Source organism: Dipodomys ordii, unplaced genomic scaffold (assembly GCF_000151885.1).
Source record: "Dipodomys ordii isolate 6190 unplaced genomic scaffold, Dord_2.0 Scaffold9, whole genome shotgun sequence".
NCBI classification, from domain to species: Eukaryota; Metazoa; Chordata; class Mammalia; order Rodentia; family Heteromyidae; genus Dipodomys; species Dipodomys ordii.
Window position 1 is genome coordinate 17,550,758 of NW_012267225.1, and position 13,691 is coordinate 17,564,448.

Below are 13,691 nucleotides of genomic sequence, written 5' to 3' on the forward strand. Positions count from 1 at the left end.
CCCGTGTTGAACACATTCACTTAGATTGGAATAGAGTTTTCTCATTTGTGACTCTATTTTCCATTTCTTTCCAGTTAACCCAGTAAGATAAATGCTATTTCAGGGGATATGGTATCAAAAAAATTTACATTTGGATGTTTGTATTTTCTAAGTACAAATCTACACCAATATTGTCACTTGTATATTGTACCAACATATGGCAGGAAGGCTGGTCACATCAACTTCTTTCTCATCTTGGGATGAGAGTTTCCAACTATCTGATATGACTTGAAAAACAAACCAACAAATCTGCATCACAAAAAGCTTATGTTTCTTTAAAACACTTCAGATAAATATTTCATGTTAACTAAAACTGTACAGCCAAGTTGAATACTTCGCTGGTTGCTAGGTTTAATTATTGCTAACAAATTCTGAGCAGGCTGTTTTCTAGGTCTTGCGCTCTTGTGAGTGCGATGGCCCCACTAGAGGGCGCTAATTGTCTTCACGTCCTTCCTCAGCTCACCTGACCACAAATTCATTTGTAAATACAAAACCAAGGGAAGGGGAAAAAGAAGTGTGCAATAAAAACCAAACGACCATAGTGCAGTCCTTACACAGGATTTTCTTCACACACTTGTTTCTCATTTAAACCCAGCAATATAGGAGATTTGACAATAGCATTTCTATTTAGGTCCTATTAGAAAATAAATTAACACACTTGTAAAAATATGGCAGACCTCAAAATGCAGTTAAAAGATAAAAAACTCTTTGATTAGTAATAAATAAAATATAAAAATGTCACATTTATTTTTACATATACTTTACAAAAGAAAGAGTGCAATGAAGAAATAAAAGAAAAACATATGAAAATAAATAAGATCTAATAATTGACTGCATTGCTTTTAATCCAAAGAGTTTATCATAGTTTTTCTTTCCTTTTTATGTCAGCTGGGGGGAAATTAGTGCAATGTTGCAACTGGAAATTCAGGAGGACAACTCCATGCTTGGCAGTAGTGAGCCCCTTGCACACCACGTGGAGTTCACTGTGGTTAGAATCTCGCTTGCCCACAGTGTGGTGGTCCTACACATGGATACCCTTCACTGCCTGCTTGATACTTTCCAGAAGAGCTTTGCATTCCGGGGAATAGTCCCGTTCCAGATTGCTGTACATGTCTGTGAGCGTATTTACATATGCTTCAAAATTCTGCTCACTGATAGGTCCCTAAATGGAGACAAAAAAACATTAAAAGCAATCGCAACTGTTCAAGAATCAGATGACAAGGAAAGGCAGGACTGTGACAGGAGTGTGGGAGGGAAGGCTTGGGTTCACACTGCTGCAGGAGTTTGGAGAGATGAAGAATGAAATTTGAGTGTGCTGGAATTCATCTGGCCACTATTAATTCACAGGATGAATCACACTTGATTGTGCAGTCCCAGGGCCAATCTGGAGACATACCAGGTTGCGTAGACCACATCCAACTGTACGTTCTCTTAGGGGGAATCTTGGGCCTCCGTTGCACATGCCGGGCTCAAAAGAAGGTCCACCTGGAGATGATCAGTGTTGTGGCCTTGGGAGGAAACTTTGCCCTGCTAAGAGGTTCCTTTAACAGTATGGGGTTGGGACTGAAAGAACTTAAGATGTGGGCAAATTGCTCACTAAACCATTGTAGTGCAGGGTTATTCTGCTATCTCCTCAGACATTTACTGTCCCTTTTTCTTCCGTAACATCACTGCAGTGTATGAATGCATTTATTTATTTATTTATGATGGAACTCAGGGGCAGGGTGCTGTCTGTTAGCTTTTGCCACTCAAGGAAAGCGCTCTAGCACTTGAGCCTTACCTTCACTTCTAGCTTTTTTTTGTGGTTAATTGGAGATAAGGGTCTCACAGACTTTCCTACCCATGCTGGCTTCAAACTTCAATCCTCAAACCTCAGCCTCCTGAGCAGCTAGGATCATAGCTGTGAGCTATCATAGCTGTGAGCTACCAGCACAGAGCTTGCAGTGTTGGTTTTAATTTTACATCTCTTCAGATAGAATATGAGCTTTACAAGGTCAAGATTTGTTCACATATTTGCCATTTAGGGGCTTCCTCTGCCTAAAGTGATACTTTAAAGAGAGTAACCCCAGATATATACAAAAAAACATGTGGGCATGTGTTATAGGTAATGCTTGACACAAAGCACATGTAACCAGTCACTGCTGGTGTCTCTATTTCCCACCTCCTGGAAAACCTATGACATATCCTTACTTCTCTTACAAAGTGTTGGGATGAAATGACTTTAAAAGCAATCTAACTACATCAGGTACATAGGATATAGTTATCATTGTTGCTACTTAAAAAACAAGGTTTCCAAGTCTTAAGATTAATAGCATTGTCCAATTATGATTTTCCCTTTGTTTTTAGTTTTTGCCTTTACTGTGCCATCTAGTTCTTGGACATTCATGTAACTGGACAGGGTTCTGGGTGGCATAGTGGGTAAAGGCCACAGTCAGGGTTTGCCTGACTGTACTAGCTCTGGAATGGAGATCCAGTGAGGGGACTAAGCCCTGGGTTCCCCCACTGGAGAACAGGATGTTGCTGCTCATCTCTGGTGCTCAGAGAACATGTTCTGCTATGTGCCTTGAAAGTTACCATGAGAGGGCCTCAAACCATAACTGTCCACGTCTCTATCGCTTTGTACCCCAGTGAGGAAAAAAACAGTAAGGAATGCACATTTGAAGTAGACTTAGACAAACATTGATAGAAACATTACTATCCTAATCAAGTTACCTTAATTCAAGCTATAAAGCAAGCATTAATTTTCTTTTGTGTCATTTTTATATTATTGACTTTTTGTCAAAAAACACATTTGGAAGAAGTAAAATAAGGCTTTGTGCTAGGAATTGGGGAACTCGAGAGATTCATTGTTCAAAGCAAAGTTAGCAGCATTTGTTTACGCTGCTGCTGCTTTTCCTTTTCTTCTTGTTTTTCTTTGTTTGGTGCCAGAATTAGAGCCCCCTGCCTCGAGCTGACGCTCTATCATTTGAGCTCTATCGTTAAGTTCCACTTCTAGTTTCTGCCTTCAAACTGCAATGCTCAGATCTCAGCCTTCTGGGTATCTAGGATTAAGGGTGTGAGCCACCAGCACCTTGCAAACCAGACTCTAACACTTAGGCCCAGGGCCATCGTGGACTTCGGTCTTCCTATTTACACTACTCACACAGCGTGGATGACAAGCACACTCCCAGATGTTATTTTAATTTATATTTATTTATTTACAATTCTGCTTCTTGAAGGCATTTTCCCCACACACCTGGCAGCTTGGCTGTACAAATGAAGAAGTCAGGAGGAGAAGTAGTACTTGTTGGTGTAACCCCTCCTCTAAAGAGTTATCCACACTCATGAAAATGCAAAAGAAACAAGTTTTAAACTTTCTAAAAAGCGGCAAACCTATATTACATGTTAAGGTTTTGGAAATAAAGATGCCCTGCACATTTTTGTGCTTTTTATTCTAGATGAGATAAACAATATTATAGAGAATTTACTGGGAATTAAAAGAATAGATCTTGAATTAGGTAGATGACCAACTCTCATGTTTAGAAGCCATAAAATCCTGTACTTAGAAATACATTTCCAGTGAGAATTTTGTAATACAGTCACCCTTCATGTAAAACCAGCTTCAAATAAACCTTGAATTTTTAATGACCCCAGTTTTTAAGATTCTACCTGGCTAAGGCCAGGTGTGCTTTCTCCTGCCTCTCATCCCAGCTACTTAGAAGGTAGAGATCCAGAATATGGTGATGTGAAGGATACTTGGGGGAAAATGTTATTAAGCAAGACCCCAATCTCAACACATAAACCAAGCACAGTGGTAGCACACTTGTAATCTCAGCTATGTGGGACGCATGGGTAGGAAGATCAAGTCTTCCTGTTTGAGGTTGGCCTAAGAAAAAATCTTGAGGCCCTATCTGAAAATAACTGAAGAAGAAAAAAGCTGAGGGTGTGGCTTAAGTCCCAAGTGGTAGAGTGTCCTAAGTTCAAACCCCAGTACTGCTTATTATCTGTCTGTCTGTCTGCCTGCCTGTCTGCCTGCCTGTCTGTCAGTCTGTCTGTCAGTCTATCTGTCTGTCTGTCTGCCTGTCTGCCTGTCTGTCTATCTGTCTGTCTGTCTGTCTGCCTGTCTGTCAGTCTCTCTGTCTGTCTGTCAGTCTATCTGTCTGTCTGTCTGCCTGTCTGTCAGTCTGTCTGTCTATCTGTCTGTCTGTCTGTCAGTCTATCTGTCAGTCTGTCTGTCTGCCTGCCTGCCTGCCTATTCTTGGCTTTCATAGAATTTAAATGCATGTATCTACCATGTTCCCAGCTAGGGAGTCACTTTAGGTGAGAATGGGCTGAAGCTGGGTGGTGGTGGCTCTTGGCGGCATGTCCTGCTACCTTGCCGCCCTCTGGGTAACGGCATGATGATGGTACACTTTTGATGTTGGCAGCAAAGTTTTGGGCCCTGACTTACCATCTGTGGCAGCTGGATGTCAGCGAGACTTGAAATGAGAGCCTGGCTCAGCCCCGCCAGCTCCTTCAGCAAACTCTCATTGTTCTGCTCGATGAGTTTGTTCTCCTCTTCAATCGTCTTCAAGTTGCTCTCCATAGAGGTGATCTGAAGTGGAAATAACTTGGGACTGTAAGTAGGGGTTGAGGCACACAAAAGGTCTCTGAGGAAAATGCATGAATATAAACAACGGATGCAGACACCGACATTTATCTGCTCCAGTTTGCAACCCTGAGTATCATACTGTGTCTTGGTGTCCCATTTGAGTTTGTATCTTTGCCCAGACTTCTCTGTGAATTGCAGGACCAAAGACTATCTGTATTTGGCTATCCTGGATCATGGTGCCACACAGGGAATTTACTAATTCCTACAATCCTCTCCACCACAGCAGCTCCTTCACAACTATAGAGCCTGAATAATGCTTAAGACTTCAAGGTTGCCCTGCCTCTCTTTGCTCTCACACTTCAAATCCACTAGAAACCTCTTTTAAATTTTGCATGATGGAACCACCTGCTGTACCTCCTTCCTGCAGGAGGTAGTACTACCTTTGCCCCCTAGGTCTTGGCTGTCTTCCCTCAGCATGGCTGACTGAAAGAATCTCTTCAAATGTGAGGAAATCTGGTGTAATTCCTGAACTCAAATCCACACCATGATTCTGTACTTTTTCACAATTAAATCCAATGTCGTGGTCATTAACATGGGGTAGGAGGTCCCATGTGTGAATGATCCTGGACACCTCTGGTCCCCTTCCCCTGTGGCATGCCCTTGGCCCAGCTCCCTCATTTGCAGGAACCTGACTATCTACTGCTGCCCAAGACTGCTAAGACAGCAATGGGCTAAAGCCTTATCATTTAGGAGAGGGGAAAACAGCAAGAGGGGGGAGGGAGGGATAGGAGAGAAGGAAAGAAAGGACCCTCCATGTTTTGCTTTCTCTTTTTCTTTTCCTTCTGGTTTGTTGCAATAGTTTTTATTAGTATTTTCAAAATTGTGGAGCAATTTTACTTCATTTTTAAATTATGGCAACACTGGGGTACAAACTCAGGGTCTCACACTTGCAGGTGTATAACCCCTGAGCCATATCCCTGGCCTGGACTGAACCTGATTTCACTTGCATAAATTTAGTTAGGGATGGCAAAGGCATTCTGGATAATGTTGCATTGGGAAATTGCTTAATTTTTATTTGGATAACAATTTCTACAAGAAAAATGTGGAGGTGTGGATAAAGTGGAAGAACATCAGCCTTGAGCAAAAAAGCTAAGCAAGAGATCTAGGCCCAGAGTTTAAGTTCCAGTACACATACCAAAAAATCTTACACAAGAAATTGTTCAGTAAGATTTGTTACTGTTACATATGGACACAGGAAGAAGTGTTCTAGAGAAATTAAAAAGTGATTTATTTAAATTTTGAATAAGACTAAGCACTGAGCCAAGCGCTGGTGGCTCACACTTGTAATCTATCTACTCAGGAGGCTGAGATCTGAGCATCGCAGTTCAAAGCCAGCCCAGGCAGGAAAGTCCATGAGACTCTTATCTCCAATAAACCACTCAGAAAACTGGAAGTGGCGCAGTGGCTCAAGCGGTAGAGCGCTTGCCTTGAGCTGAAGAATGCAAAGACAGCGCCCAAGCCCAGAATTCAAGCCCCACGATCCACAAAAAAAAAAAAAAGACTAAGCACTGTTAATTTTCTTAATGGAATTCTTTCTACATGCTCTGTAGGCCAATCTGCTTTATTTGTTTAGGAAGGCTTCCATGCAGGCAGGGCAGAAATGAGATCAGCTCTGCCTAGAGCTGCCCACCCAGTGATGCCCCGGATGGTGACGCTCCAACTCAGGGTTTACACACATAGTATAACAGAGAAATGCTGGTGTGTTTCAAGACGTCAGGATGCTTTCATATGCAAGGCTTAGAAAGTTTAGTGTTTTGTTTCTACTAAAAACTGATTATTTAAAAATGAACTTTGTGTGTATTTACCTGAGTTTGAAGTTTCATCATATCTGCTTCGATTTTAAGGTTGGATTCATTTAATTCCTTTATTTCTTCATCCAAATGCCTGATTTCTTCATCACCTTCTATACCTGTGGAGAGTCGACAGTCTTAGTTGATACTGAATACATGAGACAGGGACAACTGTGACTCGTTTTATATTTAACTTGTGAGACTTCAGTTCGAAGTATTTTTTTTTTTACCCAAACCACACATATGCAGAATTCAGAAAAAGTAAGTTAAAAGAGTTACCAGATTTAATCCTTTATAAGAAAAGAGGGAGTAGGAAAGCACCAGTGTTTGAAGTGGCTCAGCTACATTAACATGAATCTGCTAGGCACACTTACAGCCTTGCACCCATTGGGCAAATCTTAGTACACTGCTTCACATGTAAGGACACTGGGCTGAGACAGGTGGATGATGCAGGTTAAATAACCTGTTTAAGTTCCAAGTTAGAGAGCAAGCTGGATGTAAACTGCAAAGCCTGTGTGTTCTCTTATATACCTCCTACAGGAACAGTGAAGACATGACGGACACACAGCAAGTAGGTATCTTATCACTGTGCCGAGAGAGGGGCTGCAGGCACACCGCGGGCAGAGACACACAATAGGGCTCTCTAAGTGGATTTGGGTGAGAAGCACAGGGAAGTTATAAGAAAGAACATAGCCTTGACAGTGCTTTTGAATTTGGGCACCTTATCAAGATTCTTCAAGGCTTCAGTGTTCTCTCCTGAACAGGAGACTATACCTGTGCTGTGACAGTGAATGCAGTTGAAGGGCAGAGTATGGAACCCATGGCAGGATCTCAAATTTTTTTTTTTTTGTAAAGAGCATATGAAGACATTTTCATGAAGATATTTTCAACATTTGAAGAAGCTGGAAAAGGTACTCACAATATGAGAAACAGAAAGTACAGGAGAATGAATCTAAGCTAGCCAAAGAGGGGAAAAAAAAACCCCACCGGACAATTCAGTATGTGCATTATAAAAAGATCAATTTCAGGAGACTAAGATTGAGGGAGATTTGGCTTGACAATTATTTTGAACAAAGTCTATTTTTTATACTTTCTGGGGATGTCTACTTTGGAAAAAAGTCCACATCCTGGCATTACAATTCAAATGTGTTGGATACTAAAGTTTCAAAGTCATATTTAATGATATTTGAAGGTGTGACTTTTGGAACATAATTTGGACTAAACAAGATCCTCCCTGATGACATTGCATTAGATGGGGTGATGAAGGTGGAGGCCCCCAGATTGCATTTGGAGTTTTATAAGAAGAGAGATGAGCCTGTACTCCTGCTCTGTCTAACCATGAGACACATTCCACAACATTACTGAGCAGGTGCCATGTTTCCTCCTCAAGGTAATAAGCAGATTACCAGTGACAAATTCTTAGACTTCCAAATCTCAGGACTATGAGACAAATCAGCTTCTATTCCTCATAAAATACCCAGTTTTGAGGATTTTGTAATACTAACAGAAAATGGAGCAAGACAACTACTGAGGGTAAATGAGTGCTCACATTTTCTATGACCCAGCAGTTCATTCCTAAATACACACATAAGACAGATAGGTGAATACATACAATAGGATTCATGCACAAGACATACACAGAGACACTATTTACAAAAGACCAAACTGGAAACAAGCCACATCTGCCCCTCCAAACAACATAGGTGACTCTTAAGAAAATATATATAAAGAAGGAAAAATTTATGTCCTCAAGGTTCACTTACAACATGGCTATTCTGTAGGTACTTACTGGATTTTGTGTGTGTGTGTGGGGGGGATTGTGGGTACTAAACTCTGGGCCTGGGTGCTGTCCCTCAGCTCTTCAGCTCAAGGCTAGTGCCCTACCACTCAAGCCACAGAGCCACTTCTGGCTTTTTTCTGCTTATGTGGTGTTGAGGAATCGAACCCAGGGTCTCATGCATGCGAGTCAAGCACTTTACCACTGCTCCAACTTCCCAGCCCAATTACTGTTTTTCTAAGAACCAACTGCCTAAGCTGGGCGCTGGTGGCTCATACCTGTAATCCTAGCTACTCAGGAGGCTAAAATCTGAGGATGGCAGTTCTAAGCAATCAGGCAAGAAAGTCCATGAGATTTATCTTTAATTAACCACCAGAAAACCAGAAATGGCACTGTGGTTCTGGGAGTCATTATAAAAGGAACACAAGCCAACAGCTAAAAACCAAGATAGACCAATCTGAATGTGAGACAATGGTTTGACCAGCCAAGAAGAGCAAATAGATATACAGAACCACACTAATGGGTAAGGGAGCTGTAGTATACCAGACATGGGACTGCTTTTCTTCTCAATGGCCAGATGTAGTTAGAGAAATCTAGAGGATTCTTGAGCACCGAGTACTACTAGCTGATGTTCTGCGAGAGCAACCTTGTCTCAGACAAGGGAACAAAGGTTTGAAATATTTGGATCTCAATGAAATGGGTATTTGGAGTGCTACTGCGTTTGCCTTTTATTCTGATCTGAGAAAATGAGAATTTCTATTGTATTTTTTGACATTGCTTTTTTTTTCCTTCTGTGATCAAAACTCCACCTCAGGATGGTATTTTCTATAATATCTGGTGAGGCAAATAAAAAAGCTCCTGTAACTATGAAGCTCTCTGGAGGAAACAGGCAGGGTGCTGTGAGGACCTTCACTGCAGAAGATACCCACTCTGAGACACTAAAGCTAAAAAGGAGCTGGGAGAATGAGGAGAGGCAAGATGAATGTCCCAGGTGAGGGAAGTAGGAAAAACACAGGTATTGGTAGGGGAGCAGAGGTGGGCAGGACACAGGGAAGCTACCAGTGGGCTTTATTTATTATGGAGAACTTAACTTACAAATGGAACTTTACCATAGGTAGTATGTACAGATTTTAAGAAGGGCAGTTGGTGTGACCTGGCTGACTTTCAAAAATCTAAGTAGGTTTCGACTTTAGTAGAGAGGGGATTGAGGAGAGAGAGTAGAAGCTACAAGGTCAGTCTGAAATTGTGACTGTGTCTTATAATCCTTTTCCATGGGCAAGGGAGTTTAGGGTTAAGAGAAGAAGATGAACTCAAAACAAAATCTGTAGAAAGAATCTGCAAGGCTTGTGGAGGCCTGGAGTAGGGGAAGAGAAAAGGAAGGGAGACTATGTTTTGCTGGAGCAGGTGGTATTTTAGGACTTTTTAATTTTATTAACTTATTATTATAGGGGTGATGTACAGAGGGATTGTACTTATATGAGTCAGGTGATGTGTACATTTCCTTTCGTACAATATTTTCTCTTCTTTCATTTTCTCCCAATCCCTCCCTTTCATCTCCACCCATGAGTTGCATAGTTAGGACTTTCTTTGTGGGAGCAACATCATAGATGGAACTGTCTATGCCATATAGTCCAAATCTATAAGCCAAAAAATCCCAACTTTACTCTTCATGAATTGATTATCTCAGGCATTTTGTTATATATAGCAATGGAAATCTGACTAACCATGCCCACGTAAAATAGTGCCATTTGAAAGGGGTATATTACCAAAAGGTGCCTTGAAGTAGCAATCAAAGGACAGGATCAAAAGAAACACCATTATAGGCTATTACATTACAGGCTTATATAAACTTTCATGAAATCCATCAACAAGGGGACCAATGTTTTATGAACATTTAGGGGATATTTTGGGTATAGGATCAAGTTCAGTTACTCTCTTCATATATGTGTGTGTATATATATGTATGTACATATATATGTATACACACACACACACACACACACACACATATGAGCATCTTTTGCTCAAGGCTAACACTCTACCATTTGAGCCACAGCGCCACTTCCAGCTTTTTCTGTTTATGTGGTACTGAGGAATTGAACCCAGCACTCTAGCTAATACATCACCTTATCTATTTCCACATATGCACAATCTAAATTGTTCCTAGTAGAGCCTTCCTTTTACCACTGGAAGTGGATAAGGGGCTTTATTTATTATGGAGAACTTAACTTATAAATGGAACTTTACCATACGTAGTATGTACAGATTTTAAAAAGGGCAGTTGGTGTGATCTTTTTTTTTATTTCACTCTGTTTCCAAATAGTAACTTACTGGATCCATGAGGTAAAATCCTGATGGCACAATCAAGGTATAAGGAAAGCAGTAGAGCTGGTTATTCAGAATTATGCTTCTTTAACCATTACACAGTGCTTTCTCACTCAGTCATGGTTTTGCTTTGGTAGATTTCAGTTCGCTGTGGTTAACTGAACTACAGCCTGAACAACTAAGTGGAAACTTTATATGTTTCAAGTAACATTCATTTATTGTAGCAGCTTGTTTACAACAACAACTGTTTTGTTGTGGTTATTCTTCTCCTTTGCCTAACTGATACATTAGTCTTTATCACAGGTGGTATTTATAGGGAATATGGTATACAAAGTCAGTGCTACCTACAACTTTTAAGGCAACCCCTGGGGTCTTAAGAGTTGAAGGAGGTGACTGTAAGGTAACTCTTACTCCCATACGTGATGTGTTGTGGAAACACTGTGTTTTGGAAACTGTGCAGTGTTGTGCTGTAGACATACCTGGGGTAGACTGTTTGCTAGCTGTGCACCGCTGCTGACCAAGGAAGTCGTGCAGGCTTCCACTTCATTACTCAATTAACTTTCAATCCTGGCTTTGTTTTCTATAAATCTGGTATTCAAAAAGCTTCACTTTTGTTTCATTTAACAATTCTAAGTTTTACTTAGTATGAATCTGTGCCTGCTTTGAATAATTAGTGATTATGTCATTTATATTTTCTTGATATTCCATATTCCTGGCATTCTATACAAATATCAAAATACCGATTTATAACAAGTATATTCAATTTACAAGTGCTTTTTACAAGTGCTTTTTCTAAGAAAAGAATTCTATTTTATTTCATTCAAATTCCTTTGTTTACTTATTTTGCCTTGTGCTTGCTAGGCAAGTGCTTTACTGACTGACCCAGCCCTCTTTTGTACTGGTTATTTTTGAGACAGTGATCCTTATCCTATTTGCACTCTCCTGAGTGGCTGGCATGTCAGGCATGAGTTACCATGCCAGTCATTATCTGAGATAGAGCCTTGAGAAGTTTTTGTCTGGGATGGTCTCTACTCACTCTTCCTAATTTCTGCCTCTCATGTACTTATATTTATAAGCCTAACTATATTCCCTGGGTGAGTATTTATATTTGGTTTATATTTTACCTTTTTGTTTAAGTGATAATGAATTAATGTAAATTGGACCACTTTCATTACCAAGTACTAATAGTAGTTTTTAAGGAAATCAGTATGGCAATTTAATTATGACAAAGTTGGAGAACTGAAGATCAATTCTTCTTCTTCTTCTTTTTTTTTTTTTTTGTCGGTCTGGGCACTATCCCTCAGCTTTTCAGCTCAAGGCTAGTGCTCTACCACTTGAGCCACAGTACTACTTCCCATTTTCTGAGTGGTTTATTGGTCTCACGGACTTTTCCTGTCTGGGCTGGCTTTGAACCACGATCCTCAGATCTCAGTCTCCTGAGTAGCTAGGATTATAGGTGTGAGCCACCAGCGCCCAGCTTGAAGATCAATTCTTGTATATTAAATGTAAACATTTTTTGGTATAGACTTATCAGTGTGGACTGGTTGGTAAGTAATATTAATTCAAAACATGAACTCAGATGGCTGTGGGACTGATTCACATCTAACTTAATTTAACACTGTGGACTAAGGTTAAAGTCATATGCACTTAGAATCTGTTTACAAGTTCATTTTTATTTTTCTGTTTTTATAGCTCCATCATAATTTGGTGGAATGTCCTAGCTTGTATTTTGCTTTTATCTGTACTATGAGCATCTCTGTGCATCATATTTTGGTAATAGGTGTTACTTGTATTCTATACTGGGAATGCACAGAAAAGTATTTTCTTCATGAGCTCAGTTCACAGCTATGTGATCTAATGTACTCACTACACTGTGAGTCGCCAAGTAATTACATTCTCCTTTGCTGTGGCTTCTAAAAGCAGGGTTAGATGTGAGCTATTGTGGAGTGTGAAACAGCCTGGGGGCACTGTCTTGCTTTCTCAGCCTTGCTCTCTCTTGATTTCCAATCTTTGGTTTTCCCTTCTTTTATACAGTTTTGTACTCAATACCTATTACATACTGTTGGAATTAAAGTGATATACAAATAAGTGCACATTAAATCATCCCAATTTCATTTAAGAGGTCCTGAGGTGTTTGAGGAATGAGGAATGTGTCTGAGCAACAGTCAACAACCTGAGAAAGCTGCTTCACAGAGCTCTGGGTGTAGAGAGAGGAGGTCCTAGGCCTGTCCCTGATTAAAATCCAGGGAACTCATTTCTCCTCCAGTGGTGGATGCTCTCCTGCAGTTCTTAGCCTTAGACACCCAGAGAGGGGGAGGGGCTCCCTGAGGTGTTAAGGAAAAGTAGGTGGGGGCCTCCTGGGGGGGATTAGTGAGAAGCTCCTGTGGGCTCTCTTCTTTCCTCTTTCTCAACTTGGTCACATTAAAAGGTATGAGCTAGACTTTCAGAGAGGTAAAGTGACAGCAAGGAAAAGTCCTCAGTCTGGACTGGGGAAGCCCAGTGGCAGAACATATGCCTACCACACAAGGAAAGAAAAGACTGTGGCTCAGCCCTAACCATCCAATAAACTCTCCCAGGCATGATAGTTGCTTTGCCACCATTTCTCAGGTGCCTCAGAGAGATCTCAGATAAGACACAATACAGGCCTGAGATATTGCCGCCATAAATTTAGAAAAGCACTGAAGAACCACAGACAGAGCCAAGGAGAGGGTGCCAAAATAGAACTCAGAATGCTGTATCTCCCTTTGACACTAGGAAAATGTGTAGGGAAATGAAAATGTAGCTATAAAAGTTGGTGACCTGGGGTCACCGGAAAACACTGAGTATAGAACAATATTTAAAGATTTAAATATAGTTGTGCTTCCTACAATTTGATGCAGGATTCATACTGGGAACACACACACACACAAACACACACTCATTGTAATACCAGAAACATACAACATTTCCTGCCTGTCTGTGCTAAAATCCTTATTACAAAGATGGGAGATGTCAAGAGATTGTTTCTCAGGTAAAGGTATAGTATTAGCTCAAATCTGAGAAAACCTTTCTTCCATAATATTAAAATCACATGGGGCACACAGCATAGACAGAACCCTAGGGGCCATCTGGTCTCTGTGGAGACAGTCAC

General features: G+C 40.7%; 1 protein-coding gene across 1 annotated transcript in view; it reads right to left on the reverse strand.

Moving 5' to 3' along the window:
• Nucleotides 1-435: 435 nt before the first annotated feature.
• Nucleotides 436-13,691, reverse strand: part of St18 (suppression of tumorigenicity 18, zinc finger) — a 61,935-nt gene continuing 48,679 nt past the window's right edge. The window contains exons 16-18 of the mRNA XM_013009265.1: nt 6,475-6,578; nt 4,469-4,612; nt 436-1,201 (exon numbers count right to left, since the gene is read on the reverse strand). Of these exons, the coding sequence (XP_012864719.1) occupies nt 1,061-1,201; nt 4,469-4,612; nt 6,475-6,578 (389 nt within the window). The 3' untranslated portion in view covers nt 436-1,060. The remainder of the gene's footprint in view (nt 1,202-4,468; nt 4,613-6,474; nt 6,579-13,691) is intronic.